At 45.3% G+C, this 22,405-nt stretch overlaps 6 protein-coding genes across 6 annotated transcripts; 2 read left to right on the forward strand and 4 right to left on the reverse strand.

Annotated features, from left to right (window-relative positions):
• Positions 1 to 4,518: 4,518 nt before the first annotated feature.
• CCM_08344 (MFS transporter, putative) lies at positions 4,519 to 6,362 on the reverse strand (the record flags this gene model as incomplete). The annotated part of the gene is made up of 4 exons (XM_006673483.1): positions 4,519 to 4,853; positions 4,908 to 5,165; positions 5,224 to 6,109; positions 6,171 to 6,362. 4 exons carry the CDS (start codon positions 6,360 to 6,362, stop codon positions 4,519 to 4,521), a joined length of 1,671 nt encoding a protein of 556 aa, XP_006673546.1.
• Positions 6,363 to 7,348: 986 nt separating this feature from the next.
• On the reverse strand, positions 7,349 to 9,034 carry CCM_08345 (NACHT and ankyrin domain protein; the record flags this gene model as incomplete). Its single annotated transcript, XM_006673484.1, has 1 exon — positions 7,349 to 9,034. The coding sequence occupies one exon, from the start codon at positions 9,032 to 9,034 to the stop codon at positions 7,349 to 7,351; it is 1,686 nt and encodes a 561-aa protein (XP_006673547.1).
• A 4,112-nt stretch (positions 9,035 to 13,146) lies between these two features.
• Positions 13,147 to 14,175, reverse strand: CCM_08346 (Protein kinase-like domain; the record flags this gene model as incomplete). Its single annotated transcript, XM_006673485.1, has 1 exon — positions 13,147 to 14,175. The coding sequence occupies one exon, from the start codon at positions 14,173 to 14,175 to the stop codon at positions 13,147 to 13,149; it is 1,029 nt and encodes a 342-aa protein (XP_006673548.1).
• Positions 14,176 to 16,350: 2,175 nt separating this feature from the next.
• CCM_08347 (uncharacterized protein) lies at positions 16,351 to 18,285 on the forward strand (the record flags this gene model as incomplete). Its single annotated transcript, XM_006673486.1, has 1 exon — positions 16,351 to 18,285. One exon carries the CDS (start codon positions 16,351 to 16,353, stop codon positions 18,283 to 18,285), a length of 1,935 nt encoding a protein of 644 aa, XP_006673549.1.
• Positions 18,286 to 19,290: 1,005 nt separating this feature from the next.
• CCM_08348 (uncharacterized protein) lies at positions 19,291 to 19,578 on the forward strand (the record flags this gene model as incomplete). Its single annotated transcript, XM_006673487.1, has 1 exon — positions 19,291 to 19,578. The coding sequence occupies one exon, from the start codon at positions 19,291 to 19,293 to the stop codon at positions 19,576 to 19,578; it is 288 nt and encodes a 95-aa protein (XP_006673550.1).
• A 915-nt stretch (positions 19,579 to 20,493) lies between these two features.
• On the reverse strand, positions 20,494 to 22,087 carry CCM_08349 (RNA small subunit methyltransferase; the record flags this gene model as incomplete). The annotated part of the gene is made up of 2 exons (XM_006673488.1): positions 20,494 to 21,966; positions 22,043 to 22,087. The coding sequence occupies 2 exons, from the start codon at positions 22,085 to 22,087 to the stop codon at positions 20,494 to 20,496; spliced, it is 1,518 nt and encodes a 505-aa protein (XP_006673551.1).
• Between the last annotated feature and the right edge of the window lie 318 nt (positions 22,088 to 22,405).

Here is a 22,405-nt window from a genome sequence, read left to right on the forward strand (position 1 = left end):
GACTTATTAATATATAAACTTTATTATTTTTTATATATTTAATATATATAAATATATTAAGATTTAAAACTAAATTAGAATAAAGGCTATTCTAGTATAATATTAAAATACTTACTAATTTACTTAAAGTAGGTAATAGTATTAATATTACTTATATACTTAAAGTACTAGCTATAAAGAACTAGTACTAGCTTACTTATAGTAATAACCTAGTATAGGTACTTAGTAGAGTAGTAAGGAAGTAAAGAAAGTAGCTAGCTAGATTAGTATTAAAATAGGGATAAATAATAAATAGATAAGAGTTATTTATATTATTAATAGTAATAATAATAGTATTAAACTAATAAGGTTAAAGATAAGATAGGGCTAGGTATATACTAAGGATAAGGTAACTTATTATAATAGTAATAGTAATAATAATTAAAAAATTTTTATTTTTCTAGAAAGTATTAATAATATTAAGATAAGGCTAGAGGTAGCCTAGGTATAGTCTAGAGAGGTATATAAAGATAAGAAGAAAGGGAGTATATAAGTATAATAGTAATAATAATAAGAAACTAGTAAAAAGAAAAGTTAGTATAGTTTAGTAGCTAGAGTAAGAATAGCTTAATTTAAGTAGGGGTAAAGGTAATAGTAAAGTATAGTATATATACTAAAAATAAAAGAGATATATAATTATATATTATTAAGAAAGAAAAAAAAAGAGTAAGAATTAAAGAATTTAAGGCTTTTTAAATATTATAGTAAATAGGCTAACTAACTAAATAGTAAGCTAAAAATAATAATAATTAAATATATATAGTTATAACTCTTTTCTTACTTAATATAGTAAATATAATAAACTATATAAAGGCTAATATTAATCTAAAGGCTTTAAAGAGGTATAAAGATATAAATAAAGTAATTATAAAGTAAAAAGTAAAGATAGGTATAAAAGTATATAAAAGTAGGAGAGTAGTAAGGCTATCTTAACTAGTCTTAGGTTAAGTAAGGCCTTATAAAAGGTAAGGTTCTTATTTATTTAATATAGATAATATAGGAAATAAACTATAGAAGTTAAAGTAAGAATAATAAGGGTAGGTATTATAGCTTTTTATAGCTATTATTATACCTACCTAAACTTTAAAGTATTTAAAAATTAGGATTTAGAAGGGATCTTAACTATATATAGTACCTAGCCTAGGCTAAGATAAGGCTATAGGGAGAGGAGGTTAAGGGGGTTAAGTAGGGAATAGGTAGGTCTATTAACTTACTAAGTTTTATATATTTATACCTATTATTATTATCTTTTACTAAGATAAGGAGTATACTACTCCTTACTAGGAATTACTTTAGGATTATACTAAACCTATATTAGAACTAGGGTTTTTCCTTTAAGTACTCTAGTTTTTTCCTTATCTTATAAGCTATAAAGGTACTAGATAAACTAGCTAGTCTAATTAGTATAATATAATAATAATAATAATAATTTAAAGTATTAATATATATCTTTATAATATAATATATAATATATTATATTATAGTATTATATAATAGGTATTAATTCCTATTATACTATATAAATATCTTATATAGAACTTAAATGAGATATTAATATATATTCTTTCTAATAAGTAATATTTTAATATAATTATAATATAATTATAATTATATAAATATTAATAAATTATTATAGTTATAATTATTTAACTATTAATATTATAGATTATAATATTACTATATATATTAGTTAGTTTATATATAGTTTATTAGTTTAAAAAAACTTAAAAGGTAGCTTATTAGCTTAAAAAAGCTTAAAAAATAACTTATTAGCTTAAAAATAGCTTAAAAAGTTAGTTAGTTTATTAGTTATTAGTTAATTAGTTTATATATATATAACTAAGTAATATTTTACTTAGATTATATAGTAAATTTAGTATAATTAAAGTAGTATTATACTTATATTAATATTATAACTCTAGGCTTATAACCTATTAAGGTATATAAGATACTTAAGTAAAAAAAGTAGAAAGTCTATTAAATATAAGTTATAAATAAGAAAAGTAAATTAAATATATAAAAAAAAAAGGAAGAAGAATTATAATATTAATAAATATAAAGATTATATATAAATTATATAAAGGGATTACTATACTTTATAGCTAGAGCCTTTAGAGACCTTTCTCTAACTTCTTAATAACTATTAAATACTTTAATATAAGGCTAATATAGGTATTCTAGAGTATTTAAGAGGAGGTATTAAAGGTATTTTAAAGTATCTAGCTAATATATAACTCCTTTATAACTTATATTATAGTTATCTTTAGTAAGTAAAAGTAAGTCTATTATAATAGGAAAAATTAGGGTACTTTTATAGTATATATAATTATACCTTTATCTCTTATAATAAGTATTATAGTTAATTAGTATTATACCTTTAAAGTATTACTTTTTATAGGCACTATAGTAAGCTTTCTATTAGTATTATACCTTTAAGGTATTACTCTTTATAGGTATTATAATAAGCTTTTTATTAGTATTATACCTTTAGAGTATTATCCTTTAAGATATTATAGTAAGCTCTTTATTAGTATTATATCTTTAAGATATTACCTTTTAAAGGTATTATAATAAGCCTTTTCTAATTATAAGTTATAAGGCTTTATAGATTTTATAGCTATTAAGGCTTGTTTATAGCTATAATCTTATAAAAGCTTAAGCTTTTATAAGTTTATTACTATTTTATTACTTTTAAGAGTATTATAATTAACTAGTATTATACTTTTAAGATATTACCTTTTAAAGGAACTATAATAAGCCTTTAATAACTATAAGTTATAAGGCCTTATAAGTCTTATAATTATTAAGGCTTCTTTATAGCTAGAATCTTATAAAAGCTTAAGTCTTTATAAGTTTATTACTATTTTATTACTCTTAAGACTATTATAATTAATTAGTATATATAGTATTAATATAATACGAATATAGTATATTTAGTATTAATATAGTATACTTAGTACTTAATATACCTTAGTTAGTAATCTTTTATATATTTTATAATTTTTAAGATAAGATATTTTTATTAAATATAGTTTATAGTATAACTTTTATTTTTTATAAAATTTATTTATATAGGTTTTTAAGTTAAATTACCTTATATATTAAAATTAGAAAATATAATAATTATAAAACCTTTTATATAGTAATAAAGCTTTCTATATAATAATAAGGCTTTCTATATAACTATAAACTATTTTAAAGTTATTTTATATTTAAAAAAAAATAACTTAAATATACTAATAAGTACTATTATACTTATTAATAAATAAAAGAATTAAGTTATTATTATAATATATTATAATAGCTATAATAATTACTACTTTTCTTTATAGTTATTATTTTAAAGTAGTACTATTAGTATAAGAGCTTTTTACTAAGGGTATAAGCCTTATATAATAGGGAACTTATAGGTACTATAGTTAGTTAGCATAATACTAGAGGATCTAAGTACCTACTAAGTACTACTAAATTTATATTTTAAAGGCTATTATAGCTATATAAGAATGCGATTATATATATATCTTAATAGCTATAAAAGGGCGTTTTTTTTAAGCGAATTAGTGACTATTAAGAGGCTTTAAGAGCCTTAGCAGCAGCAGTAGCGGCAGCGGCAGCGGCGTGACCAGCGATAGTGCTAGTAATAGTAATAGTAATAGTGCTAGTGCTAGGTGCTAGTAGGCCATAGCCATAGCGGGGATAGAATATATTAAGAGGTTTAAAGGATACCTCTATTTATATATATTATATACTAAAATCTATATACCTCTAGAAAATCCGCTAGTACTAGTACTATTATATAAGGCTTATACCCTTAGTAAAAAGCTCTTATGCTAATAGTACTACTTCTATTTTATTTTAATTTTTTATTTTAATTTTAATTTTAGTTATTTTTCTTAGTTAATATAGATTAAGTAAAAATAATAATAAGTAGCTTAGAAGCTAGAAGAATAATCTCCTATTACCTAGTATATCTAGCACTTACCTATACTATATAACTAGATAGAAGATATATAATATAATAACTTTACCTCTTACCCTATATGTGCCCTGTTGGTCTTAATACCGCGACTAAGGTAAGTGGTCCTGACGTTATCCGGGCGATATTTCTGGCCTTGCTGGTTTGGCTCGTGGTCTGGCTCTTGCTACTAATAACGAGTGCGGCATATCGTATTATACTGCATCGGGGCTTACCTAGCGGCCCTTCTGCCGGGTTCGGTGGCCACCAGCATCAGTAAATAGGCTAGTTTCAAAATAAGTCACCGGTTAACAATGTAGCCGAATAGGTCCGACTCAATTAGATTTCGCCGACAGGACAAATACACTATTTCGTATTTACAGGTAATAAAGGTATCAATAGCGAACGCGAGCGGACGAGTAGAGGAGAGAAGTGTAAATTAAAACGTATTTAACTCATAATCGCTCAGCGTACGGTGATCTGGCCTTTACAAGTGTTAAAACACATATTGTCGGAGTGCTGGGTCAAGCTTGAGATGTAGCGGGTTTTTCCTCAGTGCGCTTTTGAACATCCTCGACCTTGATGCTCCTCCACTCGGCACCAAACGCAATAAGAAAAGCGAGGCCAGATAAAATGATGCCCCAGATCCAGGCGGCACGAATGCCATTCATATAGGCATTGACAACAGTGGAAAAATCTGCAGGGTCGGGAAAAGCGTCGTGCAACGACGTGGTGCCAGCAGCAAGGACCTTGGCGGCCGTAATGTTGGGACTATTGACGGGAAGCGACTTCAGTAGGACATTGTTCAGAATATTCTGGGCCGCCGAGACTCCGATGGTGCCGCCAACGAACTGCCACACTGTATGAGGTTAGAAACAAAACTAAATACACAAAGTTTTATGATGGAGCTTACGCAGGACGAGGGCAATGGTCACGGCCATGTCTGGGCGAGGCGTAATGGCCTGCGCGACAACCACGTTGATCTGAATGACAAGGCCAGAGCCAATACTGGCCAGGATTTGGTAGCCAATGTAGTGGGCGGCAGACGACTCAGGCCCGAGAGTGTAGAGCATGCCGGAGCCAATGGTTAGAAAGACAGCCCCAACCAAAAGGAACGGCTGGTAGTAGCCTAGCTTGCCGAGCGCGACGGATCCAATGAAGCTAAACAGAGCTAGAAAATATCGCGTTAACAGGCAGTTGAGAAATCTATACCACGGGACTTGTCTTACACGTCGTGAGCACAGTGGGCAACATGCGGATACCGGACTGGGAAGGCGAGACACCCTGCACAGCCTGGAAGTAAATGGGCAGATTGTATGTACGAGCAAAACCGGCAGCCTGGGCTGTGAGGTTGAAGAGGGCGAGGATGAGGATGGTCCTGCGCTTCATGATGCGCAGCACAATCATGGCCTTTTCTCCCTGCTTCCACTCTATGACGACCAGCAGGCCCATGAGCAGGACAAACCCGACGACGAGGCCAATGGGCACACTGTCGGTCCAGAGACGGAGCACGCCACCCTCCTCGAACGCAACGAGGAGGCAGACGAGCGCGGCGACAATGGTGACGATGCCGGGCAAGTCAAAGAGGAAAGGCACCTCTTTCCAGGTGGTGTGAGCCATGCGCGAATGAGCAGGCGTCTTGAACACGAAAAGCAAGATGAGCATGGTGGTGCCGCCAATGGGCAGGTTGACCCAGAAGCACCATCGCCACGTCACGTCCTGCGTAAAAAGGCCGCCGAGGAGAGGGCCAAGGACGGACGAGCAGCTCCAGACGGACGAGGAGAGGCCGAGGATGGCGGGCATGTTCTTGGGCGGCGTTATAAATGCAAAAATAGTGTAGCAGCCGCCGGTGATGCCTGCGCCGCCGAGGCCCTGGATGGCTCGGCCCAGGATGAGGACGTTGCTGTTGGGCGCGAGGGCTGCCATCAGACTGCCGATTTCAAAGATGCCGATGCAGCTGAGGAAGACAATCTTGAGGGCAAAGTATTTGTAGGCCTTGCCCCAGAAGGCCTGGAAGGCAGCCAGGGACATGAAGAAGGCAGAGCCGTACCAGCCAATCTGGCTGACGCTGTGGAACTCGGCCGTGATGGTCGGGATGGCCGTGGCAATGATGCTCTGCGCCATGTTAGTGCTCGCCTATCCACCACCACACACAGAGGGAGAGGGCATAACTCACTACGTCGAGTGCAACGAGAAACATGGCCAGCAGCAGCGCAAAGGCCAGAAGAGAGTAATGCCAGACGCCGGGATACGTGATGCTGGGCAGCCCGGCAGGTGGTGGTGCGGGTTTGGCGGCTGCATCCTGCTTCTCTTTCTCGTTTTCAGGTCCAGTCGCCTTGAGCGGCGCCGCAGTTTCGTCCACTGCCATTCTTTTATCTTGTTTCTGTATTCGTTGTCTCTGTAGAGGGCTGGTATAGCAGATTGGAAGTTGAACAGACAGGTTGGGTTCGATCTTGAGTTCTTGGCGTCACGGCTCTCGTCCGATTTTAACGGCAACTTTGGTCCCCTGTTTGCGGGCGCTTCCGATCGGGTCCTATTTCCACTACTCGCCCGCGGCACGTTGTGATTGGCAGAAAGGAGCCGATCTGAGATGCAGCTACCGCTTTAGTGCGGGCGGCGTGGTGAGCCCGATCAAGCACCGTCGGAGTTTACTTCTCGTCCGCGTGCAAAATCCGCGACGGGCGCGTTGAAATGAGCATTGCCCGGACTTAAACCTAGTGGAAGACAAAGCAGTATTCATGATAAGGCTGCGTGAACAACGGTCATTGACAGAGCTGGGAGGACCATATCAAAAAATTCGCCTGATTCACACACGTGCGAAAGGGAGTCTAAATATAGTAGCGATTTTAACCTTATTTTATTAATTAAGAATTAAGGTAGTATAATAGTTAATATATACCTTTTAGCTTTTACTTTAGCTTACTTTATAGTTACCTTACCTATACTTCTTTATAAGTTAGTTATAAAAGTAGGCTATAGTATTAAACTTTTAAAAAAATTATTTAAGGTACCTTTAGTTAGATTTAAACTAGTAATCTATATACTAACCTATATAGAACTCTATACTATAGAACTACTATACTATAAAGGTAATTAAATTATAGATTAACTTATTTAAAATATTATAATATAAAATTACTATATTATAAAGCCTTTAATATATTATTATTATAAAATCTAGTTAATAGAAAATCTAGAAAACTAGTATAATAAAATAGTAAAGTAGTTGCCTACCTATCTAGTATATCCTCGAAGAACATAACAATCTTTATTCTATCATGAGGTCTATCTGACCTAAGAGATATTGGAAACCAACCCTACCCGAATCAGACGTCCTTGCCTTGAACATTGTCTCTAGAAGCATTGTCTTGCGTCGGGCTCCTGGCTAGGCCTCTCTTCAGCCGTAAGCGTCCCGCAGACGTTGTCGAGGCAAGCCTTTGCAACACGGTATGTTGTACAATACCATGGTACTGGAGGTGGGTTTTCTTTCAGTAGAAAGTCCTTCACAGACGTATGGCAAAAGCTGAGAGTGGGTGGATTATTGCTGCTCAAGCTGACGATTGGACCGCAAGTTGAGATCATGTCGTCGTAAGTTGACGAGTTTTGACTTGTGCCAGTGTTCTTCAATGCAAGGGCTTTCGCCATGAAGTCCTTTGTCAACGGGCGCGGTGCGGCAATCATGCATTTAAAAATAAAGGCGACTTGATCTCGGTGGCTCTCAATTTGAGCAAGTAAACCGGCGTAAAACTCGTCAAGTGGCTGGGGCATGGTCGTGAGTATTCCAGGGACATCCGCATTCTGTACTCCCAATTTTGTCAACTCGGCAACGATGAGAGATACCCAGAGAAAAGTACCGTCGGCATTCTCTTTCAACGAGTTTCTGACGGCAACTTTAAGATCTCTCCCATATTTGTTTCTTTTCTCGAGCTCATCCACCTTTGCAGATATGTATGTGTCGAGATCGTCGTTGTTGGCGGCGGAATAGAGTCGAAGCCGCGAACCGACACCAGTAAGCTCCTCTTCAATATCGTCCATGTTATCCCGATAGGTAGTAATGAACTTCACTCTCCAGGAAGCCCTCTCAGGAACCGATCCGAAAAACGACGCGATTGACCATAACAAGTTCTGACGCTCCGATATTTCACATTCGTCCAGGCCATCCATCAGAATAAAGACTTCGCCCAAGTCGCAATGTTGGATCATCTTCCTGAAAATCAACCATAGACCCGAGAAATCGCAAAAGAGGTCCTCAAAAACGTGAGCTTCTGCATGTCTCTCATAAACCGTCTGTATGGCCGGAAAAAGTTCCTTCCTCTGGACCAGCAACTGCCAGATGAGGCTGCGCAGGATGGCAGTAGCAGACTTTCTGTCACTTTCTTTGTCGGCACAGAAAAAGTACGCAAAAAGTCCCCCATGGGACTTTTCCACCCTTTCCTTCAAGAACTTGACCAGAAATGTCGAGATCATTGTTTTGCCAACACCAGGAGCCCCGGTTATGCAAAGAAGGGACGATTCAGGACTCGTGCTCCAGGCACAGAATTCCTCTCGTTCTAGAACCCACTTGCACGTTTGCGGGAATACCTTGCCTCGGTTTATTTCCATGTTGTGCAGGATATGCTCTGGAAGCCTGACTCTCATGTCTCTGAGGCATTGCTTGAGCTGGTTGGGGGCAGGATCCATATTGGTCGGGATCGTATTCCTCGAGAATTCTGTCGGCAACTTATCAAAAGCGCAGGCAGCGGACGATATTGAGCCCAGACCATGAGGCCAGGCCAGGACGGCAACGATGCTAGGAAATGTTATCATTCTGAAAATGGCGAGGACTATTTTGACATACTCAAAGCTTGCGTCTTCCCCGTCGTGCAACACGTCCAGGCCCATTTCGACTTCTTCCAGCATGGTATCCCTCTGGCCCGCCTCGCTGTCTTGCTGACGAGGTGGAACCTGTTTATCAAGAGGCTGTTCATTCTCTGCCGAAGCTGGCGAGCTTGTAGCAAAGCCAGCCAGACCCTTGCACCGGGACCATATCGAACGAGGCATCATGCAGCGGAATTGGAACGGAAAAACAGTGCGTTGTTCGAAGACTTTAGAGGATGAGGAAGGAAGACAAAAAACCCAAGGGAAAGCTAACAGGAGGAAAGAAGAGCTATATATATACTAATAATCATAAAGACGGCTGCTTTGTTCCTCTGTCGTAAAATCTAGCATTGGGCTGCTATGTGATCCATGCTCAGATGCTAAGTCTTTGAGCTTTGGCTGTGACTCAGTCACACGGTACGGGCATATTCCTTACTGGTGAGAGAGTGTTGAACAGCCGTGTATCAGTTTTTAACAGTCCTGCAAGCTGTCAGGGTCATCCAAGTGTGACGACCTGAGGTCACCTGCCCTCTGCACCTCCAAGCCACGTATCCTGTTTTGCTTCTGCATCACAATTCAACGCATCAAACCTCTGATAAAGCTTTGCTACATCTTTGTTCGTTTCTCTTTGTTTCCCTTCCTTCGCTCCGTACACAACAGACGAGGCTGCTGTGTGGTGCAACTGTTGTTCACTAGGTTGACAAGGCAAGGTTGCACGAAGTAACTCGAGTTACTAATAACTAGGATTAGCTGCTCTGCAGCACGCCTAAAAAATTCAAGGCCGTAAATTTCAAAGCTAGCCCTTATCTATGCACGGGGTGAAATGGTACCGTTCAATCTCATCCCATTGTGTATCTGGCATAAGCTTCATGCAATGCAACCGTCATGTCAGGGTGCCCACGTGCTGGTACGAACTGCACGATGATCCTTTCCAGATGTTACCCCATGCACTGATTGGTTCGGATAAACATTGCATTGTGCCTACAAAGTACCGCGCTATTGTGAATCTACGCTGGTTGGCGATCGATGCCGTGCCACCAGCTTGTGGAAGTATAGACCACAATCCCATTGTCCACGGCGTTTCCACTCCAACAGAGTAACCCAGTTTGGATTACCCAGGGGCTAATTTTGATGCCCTTTTGAGTCACTGAGTGGTGTAGAAGTCCTTCGGGGGTGGCATCTTTCGCCAGGGCACGCGCACCTATTCACAAAGAAACATGCCATATTACTATTTCAATCCTAGTTTAAAACTGTCATGGAAACTGGAAGTACCTTTCATGCTTTTCTTCAGGGGCCATGGGCTAGCGGAACCGAGATCGGCCTTTTCTTGTATTTATTTATTCATATATTATTTTGTTTAGCAGCTACTACATTACAGCCAAAAAAACTCAGGATGTTAGGCAATCGACAATTTCCTTCGGCAGCGCCCAACTCGACCTCGTTTTTTTTCGTCTCTTATTTGACCTGTCTCAATCAACAAAGGAATGCAAGGGGGAAAGCAAACGCGAGGCCGACAAATGGGGCCCCCGTTCGAAACGCGCTGGCTGGACCTTGCAGCGCATCTCGTTTCAAGGCTGTTACAGTCGTGGGCTCGACCACCTTGACAGAGAGAGTCCCCAGCATGCGACCACCAATATATGCTCCTATCCAAGCTTTAAATAATTCGTCGTCTATCCAATCCCTCAATTCACTTCATTTACTCTTCTTACAGCGCCTCAGGTAAAGTGCACCGGCCAGTTCATCATGCGAACAGAAATCCTCAAGGCGATAGCGGCCTTGATCGGCAGCACGACTGCCTGCATACACGGTGATGCTCTCCATGCCCGTCGGCTTGGACCAAGTCTTGACTGGTCAACTCGATATGTGCCGTAAGTAGCCAACTATTTCAGATGGCCTGTGACGAGGTAACTAACTCGCAACGAAGCGCGATGCTCAAGAGGCAGAACCAACAGAATCAAGTCAACATTTTTTTCGGCCGCATTCAAAATGTCGGAGCTGAAATATATGGCTGCTACGCAGGCGGCTCTGATGATACCGACAAGATACCTCAGGGAATTCAGCCCACATCCGTCAACTTGAACGGCGAGGGGTTCGATCCGAACCTCAATCTGGGCGTCATGGTCTACTACATAAAAGCATCCCAGAGCTCGGTCTTCATGTTTGACACATCCACCGCAAAGGTTCTTGCTGAGAGCTGCAACCAAGAGTTGCAGCAGCAAACAGGACTGGGCATTGACATGGTCATCCTCAGCCATGAGCACGGGGACCATGTCGCCGGGCGCAATGCAAACAGTTTGAAGCGAGTCCCAGTCATGGCACAATCCTCGCTCGTACAAAAGTTCGGGGCCAGGGAAGGCGGAAATGTCCCCCTGTTGAGCGATCAATCCTTCACCGTCCAGATGCAGGACGGTGTGATGAATGTGACAAATGTCCAAGCCCATACCCAGCTGGGGACAGTCGCCATGATAAACGGAGTCGCACTTATGGGCGACGAACTTGAGAGCACTGTCAACTTTCTTGTCAGCAGGAACACCCAGCGACAGAAGAATCAATTGCAGCTCAGTCAAAGCATACTGGGGGAGAATAACATCCAGACGGTCTTGCCGGCTCACGGCAGCGGAGCGGCCATGTTCGCTGGACAATTCAACCTGCAACTGATGCAATCGAACCAAAGGTACTTGGAGCTCATGGCTACCAATCCGCAGTCTGTCTGTCCACAAACCGTGAGTGGGCGGCAGCTGGCTCAAGCCAAAGCGCAGCTCGGACGACAGATTGGTGTCAGGGCAAGTGACATAACAGACGCTTATTTCGAAACCCACATCAACGAAAATTGTCAGACAGTGGGTGCCAGCGCATGAATGGCATACCGGCGGCGTAACCAACAGGACCAACTATTACCCTATAATATTCTTACTATCTCTCCTATTCCCTTCTTTATACTAGCCGCTTTCTTTGACAATATGAGGGCGGGCAAGCTGGGCTTTCTCGCCAGATCATTGTCGCTATGTCCTCGGCTTCACAATCTGCAGACCCCTTATGGAAGGTGAGAATTTGATAGGGTAGGGGGGATTGCAGCCATCGCGCATTATGTGAAACTCAGGTTTGCAGCTGGGTTAATTACTTGGCCTTTGGACTCGAACTTGGTCCGGCTGTTCCCAGATCTGGTCCCCCATTATCGGCTTATATGACTTCAGCCACAACCACCAGCTAGAGGTCCGGTTATCGATACTATCTATAGACTAACTCCCACTGCTTTCATGAGTTCCTATTCGATAAACTGTCCATTTCTGTTTCTCTCTTCCGTCTTATTTTCGTCCCTGCCACCCAGTTAACACTAGTGTAGTATCAAGGAGAGAGGGAATGAATATCACGACCGGTCAGACGCAAGCAACAGCAAGGGAAACAGGTGTATTGTGTGATGATGGAGAGGGAAGATCTATCAGGAGGAGGCCAGCGTGGCCAGGTCAGGTCAGGTCAGCACCCACAGTGGGGCGTGCCTGCCAACAACTAGCCCTAGTACTGGAGTACGCTTCAGATCCCTTCGCCCTTCTTGCTCTCTCAAAATCTGGAAGAAAAACAGAGTCCTTAATCAATTCCTCCAAAAGTTCAGTGCTTGTGCGTCGATTCTTGTTCTGCATAGCATATTCGGCCCATTCAAAACATAAAGAACCCCAGATAAATTTCTTAAATGCGCCTTCTTTTACTTAGTTCTTGGTTCTTCTTCGATGGACTAGATCAAACTCACTAGTAGCAGATGCATGGTTCATAATACGATCAAGTATTATCTCATACTGCTCGTGAAACATAGAGCGCCGTTTTTCTTTATCCGGAGCATCATCTCTCCATGGGTTCCCTCTGGAATCGTGGAACGGACGAGTTCCGAGGAGGACACGGCAGACTGTAACGCCAAAAGCCCAAACATCCTCTGTATGATCATACCCGATCAGCTCACGTTCAGGTGATAAGTAACCAAGTGTGCCCCCGTTTCCAGGGGCTGCTGGCAATAGTGCGCCTTTAGCGAGGGGTTTCGCGGAATCAACGTCGAGGAGAAATGCTTTCAGGCGGCGTTGCTTTGGGTTGGCCCAATTTAGCGGAGGCTCTAGGATGGCCTCTTCTAAATAACTATTGATTAAGCCTATGTTCGCTGGCTTGATATCTGCGTGAACGAAACCAGCATCACGCAGGAATTCAAGTCCCCTCAGGCAATCGCAGCTGATAATTTCCCACTTTAATGGGCTTAAGCGATAAAGTGCTTATATTAGTAACTTTCGCCAGAAACTTTGAGTTGAGCTTGCTCACTGAGTCTGAACCGGAATTTTCTCGAGAGTAATCGGTGTAAATGGCTCCAGAACCAAGTGAACCTCGTTCAAATTCCCAGCAACTCGGAAGGATTCAACCAAACGAAGGATATAATTTTCATCGGTCGATGAATCTAGTCGTCTGGTAAGCTCCTCCATGGTTGCGATAGGCTCAGCTGAGATGTTTGGCCGAGTGACAATCGATTTTATTGCGAGAATCTTGTTGCCAGCTATACCAGTAGCAGGTCTCACGGATCCAAATGTGCCGGCTCCTAGAATGCCATTGAGCACATATGATCCTATGATCTTCGTTGCAGAGCTCGGAGTTGGTGTAGCCGAAATGGACTCCGGTGGCGGCTGTGAATCAGACCCGTACACATCGGTCAGGTACTCGCTAAGGATGCCGGTTGCTTCATCGGTCCGGCTGAATTCTGTATACTCGAAATCGAACCGTAGCTCGCCCATCTCAACAACATTCGTGCCTAGACGTAAAGCAAGCCTAGAGGTGGTTTCATTGCCACTCACTGAGTTTACGGAAATCTCGCTGGCTCCAGGCTTTAAGAACGCTAAACGCGTTTCGCTATCGATTCTAAGGATAGCGTGTTTACGCGAGACATGAGTAAGTTTGTCGCGTGTTACCACAAGATCTGCGAAAAGCTTCGAGCTGTGCCGACCAAAGGACCAGTCCTTGGAATATGACTGTGAGAGGTCAATGAAATAGCCGCCCATCCAGATGTCAACACTACTCATGTGACCGCCAGGGCTTTGGGGAGACGAAGAACCCGGTAAGTCCATCTGACTGCGGTATCTGAGAAGCCGAGCCACGGAGTCTGATGCAACCTGCCGCTCAGAATCAAGCCAAAGGAATTTCGCTATGTGGTGACATTCTCGCTGTGAAACTTCATCTTGTTGCTGCTGCTGAACATAATCGACCACGTCTGAAAAGGCCAGTTGAGCAGCGGCATTGGATGGTCGCAGTACAAAGAAAGCTTGTTTCGGGACGCCGATGGCAATATAGTTGAACATTTTCTGAGATTGACTGAGGATATTGATCGGAACCGAATGGCGTGAACGGTTTGTCTGTATCAGTAAGAATGGCGGCCTGAACAGTGGGCCCGACCATATAGGGTAAGGTGAGGGGGTGCAAGGGTGCAAGGCGATGGATGACTAATATATGTGTCACCACTTCATCAGATTACGTCCATCTTGATTGTTTTCCTCCAGTTGGTTCAACGCAAAGGAGAAATGACTCCTGTGCCGATGTCAGCGCACCCTCCTGTGGAACTCAACAGGCGTTGGGCTTATGCGCACGCGCTTATCCAGCCAAATTATGAGGTATAGTGAGCAACCTTACCACAGCTCGTCTTGCTTTGCTCAGCCTAACATTATTATCCCTAGGACCTGCCATGCCCTAGTAGCAACCAAGGAAGATCGCTCAAGACTCAGCCATCAACGCCGACGCTTCCTCAAGCCGAATTATATAACGACGACTTCTATAAACAGGTTTACAACAAACTCAACTCGCTGGCAATATATTCCAGAAACCGTGAGGATACATACGGCCCGGCAATTCGCCAGTGGATTCCAGGTCGTGAGCCGTCGGAAATAAGGAAGGAACTGTTAGAGAAGCGCTACCAACAAGAACATGAATGGACGATATGGATAAATTCCTTACCCGACACCGATGAAGAAGAGGACGAGAAAATAAAGCAGGAACGGAAGTTGCGATCGTGCAGGGACCGTCTGCAGCGGAAGCGAAAACATGACGATGATCTTCCTGAGTCATCTTCCAAACGCCGTCCTCCGGCAGTATGCTCAGTGTCAATATAACCTTCTCAGCCGGGATAAAGAGTGCCCAAAACATGCATCGCTTTTGCATAGCCAGGCTTGAGTGTATAGAAATGTGTAAACAGCTTGCCTTTGGGGGCAGCGCTGCGAAGGTAAGAAGGTAATGCAAAAGCGGATTATGTATGGCACTCTATCGAGGGTGGTAGCAGGCCATGTATTGGCAGTAATCTCGATTTATTGTACTGAATTACCGATTGATTCCTGACATTTTCAGTGTGTTGTATCGTTACTTGTTGATTCCTCCGACTTCCTCTCAGTTATCCTGAAGATACAGCGACGCAAAGACATCGCAGTCTCCAACCTGCTTGTGAGTGATGAGATATTCAAAATGCGAACCCAGCTTGAGTGGCGCTTTGTTTACCCATGCTACCACATTGTCAGGATCCCGAGGCCTCACTGTTTTTGACAGGCGTTTGGCAAACCCCAACACTGATGGGATCAACAGTCTCGTTCCGACAATCAGCACAGCGTCCACTGGTTCTCGCAAATCCTCTTTAAACAACGCCGTAATTTCCGATTCATCAGGACAGTCTTCTCCGTATAGTAGAACTCTGCGACGAAGAAAACCCACAGATCGTGATCCTTGTCCCTCACGCATGCGTTGTTTTTGCAGGTGCTTGCAATGTGGAACGACTTCATGGCCGATCTTGTGCGAAAGATTTCGCAGATACTTGTTTAGTATGCGTCGATTTCATGTTGACGTCGGGAGGGCAAGTGCGGGGAGGAGCCCAACGAGTTGTCCATGACGGTTCCCTGTCAGGATTTGCTCGCCCTGCGGCTGCGGGGCCAAACAGACGACGAGCATATTCTTGTACCGGGAGAGAACGTTGAACAGCCGCGGATGAAGCTCCAACAAACCAACCAGCGTTCCCTCTGGCATCGGACTGTCAGGTGGAATTGGATACTGTAAGCCGTTCGATAAGACCTTATCGAGTTATTGATAACTGGAAAAGGTATAGCGCGTGTTGCCTAAAATAGCCCATACTAAAATTGCTAATTTCGCCTCAGCCTTATTACCGGCCCATTTGGCTTTGTTGCCTGGAGCTAGTGGCGTGCGAACCACGAGAAAGGAGGGAGGAAGGAAAAAAAAAGGTGAAAAACAAAAAACTTGACACTGCCATCATTGTCGTCTCTCGATTCAAAGTGCCAATCTTTTCGGCCAGTCACTCGCTATTTGTTTGTCTCGCAGCCTGTTGTTGGTGCGGACTGATTTTTTGTCAATTTGTCGATACCCTCATTTTTTTCGCGCGACCCCTCCACAAACCCCTTTTTTCCGCCAACGGTCAACGGTCCAACGGTTAACGGCCGTGAACAAACCACGTGCGAACCGCCAAAACCCGCGCAAGTCAAGTCATGGCCTCGCCAGAGCCAGCGACAGCGGACCACGTGCCTGCCGTCCACGAGCAGGGCCAGTGCGCCGTCGCGGACCCCCATGGTGGTGCTGCCGCGGTAGGTCCCTCGCCGCCCCCGGCGGCCGTCTCGCCGCTCACGACGGTGGCGACGCCGTCGACGCGCCACGCCGACCCTGTGAGCGCTGCCGAGGAGCAGCCTGCGCGCGCTGCGCAGCAGCCCGCGGCCCAGGATGCTGCCGCTGCTCCCGCTGCCGGCGGGACGGCCAGTTGGGTGTCTGCCGAGCAACAGGCGAGGCCAATCGACGCGTGGAAGCGCAGCCACATGCTGCTGATTGTGGCCGCCCTGGTCTTCTCCGTCGTCGGCCTCGGCCTGTCTGGCCACGCCGCCACCCGCGGCGCGTTTGACCTGTCCGGCGAGGAGGCCATCCTGGCCATTCCCCTGCCCGTCTACGTGCTAACGCTTGTGTTCGCCATTGCCGACATGGCGGTGCGTGCTGCGCGCAAGTTCCGAAAGGCGCTGCACCCGGCCGTGCACGTGGGCGTGTGGCTCATCTGCTGGATCATCTACGCCGGGCTCATTGCCGCGTTTGCGATTCTGGCTCACTTCACGAGCAACAACGACGACGAAGACGACGACGGCTACGATGCCGACGACGCGCGCCAGTTCGTGGCCCAGTTTGTCTTCATCGCCCTGCTCTTCCTCACCACGTTTGTTCTCTTCATTGTGGCGTGTATCGATACCCAGGCCTACAACCTCGCCAAGACCACGCCGGCCGCCACGGACGCGTCTGGCAACCCTCTCGACCCCAACCACCATGAAGACCGCTCCTGGCGCATGACTAAGCTCGTTTTCAACGTACTGATCCTCGTCTTTGGCATCATTGGCCTCGCCATCGGCCTGTCCATGGTGCGCTTCAACGAGACATACTCGGCTAGCAATATCATCTTTCCCGCCTGCGCCTGCGCCCTGATCATCCCCATGGTCTGGGCCGTGGCCGACTTGTGCTTTGCCCTGACGGGCCCGCGACGCCAGTTCCTCCAGGGCGTGCATCCCGGCGCACATGTTGGCATGTGGCTTGTGTCGTGGATCATCCTGGCCATTATCGGCGGCATATTGACTACGTCTACCGTCATCAACCTGGCGCAGTGTCGAAACAGCGCAGACGGCGATTATCGCCGGTCCGTGGCAGTGGAAGCCTACGCACTGCGTCATATACCGGTTGTTGATGCTGCCATTGTGCCGAACCGTGTGCGCCAGGTAGGCGTCGCGACATCAACCACTTCGCTCGCTACTCCGACGGCGAGCCCGAACGGAAAGCTCAGCACGCTGGGACCTACCAGCACCAGAATTCTCGGCAGCCTCCCTACAACCACCAGCAGCGACCCCTACGATCCATACGATCCATACGACCCATATGGCGACGACCCTGAATCGGACTCATATTATCCCTACCGCACATCCAGCAGAAGCAGCTCCTCCAGCAGCCGCCCAACCAACAGCCCCTACGGAAGCAACCCTTACAATGACTATCCATCCAACAGGAACCCCAGCAGCCACTACAGTAGTCCGTACGACGACGGGCTGGCCGACTTTTGCTCACAAAAGCGCATCGGCGGACCCATGATCGCCACCTGCGTCTTCATCTGGATTGTTTTTGTGTTTGCCTTTGTGCTCTTCGTTGCGGGCTGTTCGGACACGTACCTCCGCAACCACCTGCGCAACCCCTTCACCGTCGTGTACGTGCCTGTCGGCCAGCCCGTCCAGTATCCGTACCCGCCGCAGCCCATGTACTCGAACGTGCCGATGCAGGGGAGCGGGAAGCAGCCAATGATGCAGGGTCCTGTCATGCAGCAGCCGCAGCCGCAGCCGCAGCAGCAGCAGCAGAACCAGCCTGCCCAGGGCAATGTAGTTGAGTACTATGGATCTGCACAATAATGGTGGGGGGCATGCATGTTCTTTGCGATTTTTGGATTGCTTTCATTTTGTGGCTAAGTTGCATTTGACAAGCATTTATGTGGCAATATTATACCCTGAGGGCAAGCTGGCCAAGTCTTTAATACAAATTTGAACATGACGAGTTGATACCTTTGCGGCGTTACAAATGAAACGTTTGCGTGACAAGTCTTCCTGCGAGCTGTAATAGTTGGCTATGATCCGCTCTTCTCTAACACTTTGAAACCTTCAATTTTCCGTCTTGACTTCATTGGGTCTGGCCTGGTCACTTTTTGGTCAATTTCTTAGCGGCGAACAGATCTTCAGAGCATCTTGGCGGAAGAGCAAAGCAGGAGATAATAGAACAAGAAAAGCTATCAAGATCAAAAGGGCACGAATGCGGTCAAGGTGGGTGGCATCCCCACGCCAAGTCTTCACATGCTGCGGGCAGAAGTCAGCATTGAGAGCAGTAATTCCAAAAAAAAAATTGAACAAGAACAGTAAATAGCTTCATGAAATAAGAGCAAAAAAAGGATATTCTTGCAAATCGAGGGCAAAAATAGACACGACCCCGCCAGGACTCGAACCTGGAATCTCCGGTACCGGAAACCGATGCCTTAGCCATTAGGCCACGAGGCCGATCGCTGTATTAGTCATCTATTGTAATACATAAAGCTTATTTTGATACAGGAGTGGTACTCAACGGATCGTTTTTCCTTTTCCACCACACTTACCATTCTCTGGAATGTATGGAATTTCAGGCCCATCCCATTCCTGCTTCTCAGCAAGCTTCACATTCCGCATTGATGGTGGAATGGAAATTTCATGCAATCCCACTCCAATGACAAGCTAGGCACATAGTACGAATATGCTTGAGCGCTCATGGCATGCTACTTTTACGTAAACCTCATTACACTCTCAAGAGCAATGTAAATACATTGCACGGCTTCTCAAAAGCTTAATAGTCCACTGCGCTGCGTTCCATACGGATACACAACCACGGCCGATATGAAGAGGCCCACCGACACGCCATTGGCCACCTCAATCATGCCGTACCCCAAGTCCCGTCAGCGAATTATTGGAATCCACGACGCTCGCGTCGTTGATGGTGCCGTCTTGAATCCGCTTCGAGTACTGCAGGCCAGAAATGATGGTACCCGACCCGACGACACAATGGTGAAGATGCCGGGGATAATGGGGCTCGCCGGCGCTGTCGGGGGTGGCGGCCGCCGTGGTGCCGTCGGGGGGTTGACTATCATTAATTCGGATTTGTTGCTGCAGCGTTCATCATCATAGGTTATGTCTGCCTAGCTGGTGGCAGCTTCTCTCGAGAGCAGTTCATCCAAGTATCGACCATCTGAATCAAGCATGGACTAGCCCTTTAGCGGCATCGGGACTCCCATTGATCGGAAAACAAAGAACCATTGCCCCACGGCGGAACCTTGGTTCTAGACAAGAGTGAAACAGTTCATCCCGGTGATGTGGTGCGTGGCTGCCACGGCGTCAACGTGCGGGCGTCAGCTTGCATCGCTCCCGCCATTGTCGGGAATCGCTTCCGCATTTAGGGCGCCGTTCTCTTACGACAAGTCGGCACTGCGCGTCTCGGTAATGACTTAGGGTGTTGGGCAGAGACCTGTGCTTATGCCAGCGTCGATGCCCAATCAACGAAATCCATCTATTTTTTTCCCTCTTATCTTTTCGCCCATCATGGGACCACGTCTTCGGCACATGCACTACCCGCGTTGAGTGCTTGCCCGACAACATCAACTATAAGAACCTAGCTACTATGCCTTGGTTCTAAGTACCCTATCTGTTTCCTGAGTTAAGGATTTATTGTGCAATGATATAAGATATTCCGCTGCTACTCTGCAAACGGCCGTCTAGCTCAGGACGTCGTTGTTGGCGAGAATGGCACAGTTGGTCTAGTGAACGTTGAAGGATGAGAAATGCTATGTAAACCTGGAAGCGCACGGCTTTGAGATATCAGTCTAAATCGCAAATTAGCCACTCTCAAATCAATCCAAAAGCCATCATCACCAAAATCCTGTTAAATAATAAAGCATCTTGAGTCGTCGATATGTTTCTCCTTGTAGCCTGAGATTATGCCACTTCTGTGGTTCGCAATTGCACTCGTAATTGTCTCGAGGTTTGAATTGGCTAGCGGGCTATTGTACTTGGCATTCACATTCAGCCCATAAGTCGCTGTGCCTTTTATTTCTTCGTCGCTACAATCATCAGATTGCGCGGTGATACCTTCGCGTCGAAAACAGGCACGACGTCGACATCCTGTACTTCCTCGCGCTCTGTCAAGTAACAATACCGGTCCACGGCAATCACGCTCTCCACCACCTTGCAGCAGAGAACACTCAATGTCCACAAGATGGCGATGCGCCCTTCCCAGTCGCGATACCTTTCTTCGTAGACCCGCAACTGCTTGTCGGTTGGGCGCTGCGCGGTGTCCACGTGGAGGCAGTCCATGGCGCGGTGCGCAAAGGCTGTGAAGTTCACCATGTCACCTTTGCGGATGCCCCAGGCAGGACGCTCGCCTCCATCGCCAGCCGCACGAATAGCGTAATCGTAAAAGACTTTTTCGAGCATCGCGCGGTAGAGACGACGACGACCAAATACGGAGGATGTTCGGGGATCAGGCCGTGGCCAGTTGTTTGGGGCTTGGCATCCTGTCATCAATGCTGTCGGGCTCAGTGTGAAATTTTTGTCACGAAGGGCATCGCTGATGGGAAACCCCTCTAGACAAGTATCCGACCTGGGCACAATGTGGTTGTAGCAGCATCCCACGACCGCGAGGGCATCCATGCAGTGTTCGGTGGCAAAGTATCGAATCATGTGTTCTGACAAGTTGCCGCACGCGTGCAAGCCGACCAATATGCACTTTTCTCCCGCCGACCAATCTCGCACCTTGTCTGCCAGTATCGATGAGCCGTCAATCCAATGCACCATGTGCGTCAATCGGTCACGCGAGATTCCCAACTTGTCTGCAAATGCTTGAGAGCCAGCCACTTGTGTCTCGCTTCCATCAATGGCGAGAACTTGTAGGTCTGGGAAGAGATACGCCAGGGTGATGGACAAGTAGCCCTGCCCAGAACCCATGTCGACAACACGGGTGATCCCTCTAGACTCGCATATATCACGAATAAGCCTTGTGGCTCGAGCTACTTCGGCACTTTTCTTCGTCTTCATGCGCGCTTCTAGGACCTCTGGGAGGGCGATTGACTGTCCAGGCCTTTGCGTCCTGGTCAACGCGAGGCCTTTTAGCTGTGCGAGCCAGCTGCCGAGCGATGCGGGCCGAGCGCTGAGAATCTCGGCTTCGGTTGAATCACACCCATCAGTGTGCATGTCTTCCTCATCAATTCCATCGATGAGGTCCTGCTGCGCAAGACGGTGGTCTGGCCAGCGAGACCACCACTCGGTCCATTCGAGAGGCAAGCCGCCCCAGGCATCGTAGATTAGGGCATCGTTGACATGGATGCCGCCTGTAATCTGTCGTACAAGAGGGGTATTTACGAAACTGCAAAGATGGTATGTATATGTCTTCAAGTCATCATATACACCGGGCAGGTCCAGCATTGCTGTGTTTTGAATGGTGGTGACGAAGGAAAGTTTGGCATATTTTTCGTACGTGGTGGGGCTTGTCGTGCAGTCGTTGTATGCGGCTGTCAACGACGTCTAACAAGAAAATAAATTAAATGAAAAATTGAGCGGTGCACTATACTCTCGAATATTGTTGCGATAAAAACCTCACCTTTTCCATTTTTCCGAATCCAAGTTGACGCCATTGAGCAGCCATTGTAGGGTATGCCTCGGTGCCAGCCAGAGTATGATCAAGCCGTCCACAGCTTACCGAGACTCCACAAGAGCTGTGCGCATAATTCACGAACGAAGAAAACAGAGTGTCGACAGGAGCTCGCAACGTTTACAGCCAAATGTTTCCTCGGCAATATGGCATATGAAAGCTGGCTGCAAAAAAGCACACGCTGCCGGTTCGAACGCGCCGCCTCGTGCTGGATGAGTCAGCGAGTGTGGCTGCGGTCCCACTCGACCAGACTCACGGTTGCTTAATTCTTGGTGGGGGCGATTCACCAGAGCGAAACAATTTTCTTCACCA

Source organism: Cordyceps militaris, assembly GCF_000225605.1.
Source record: "Cordyceps militaris CM01 unplaced genomic scaffold CCM_S00007, whole genome shotgun sequence".
Classification (NCBI taxonomy): Eukaryota; Fungi; Ascomycota; class Sordariomycetes; order Hypocreales; family Cordycipitaceae; genus Cordyceps; species Cordyceps militaris.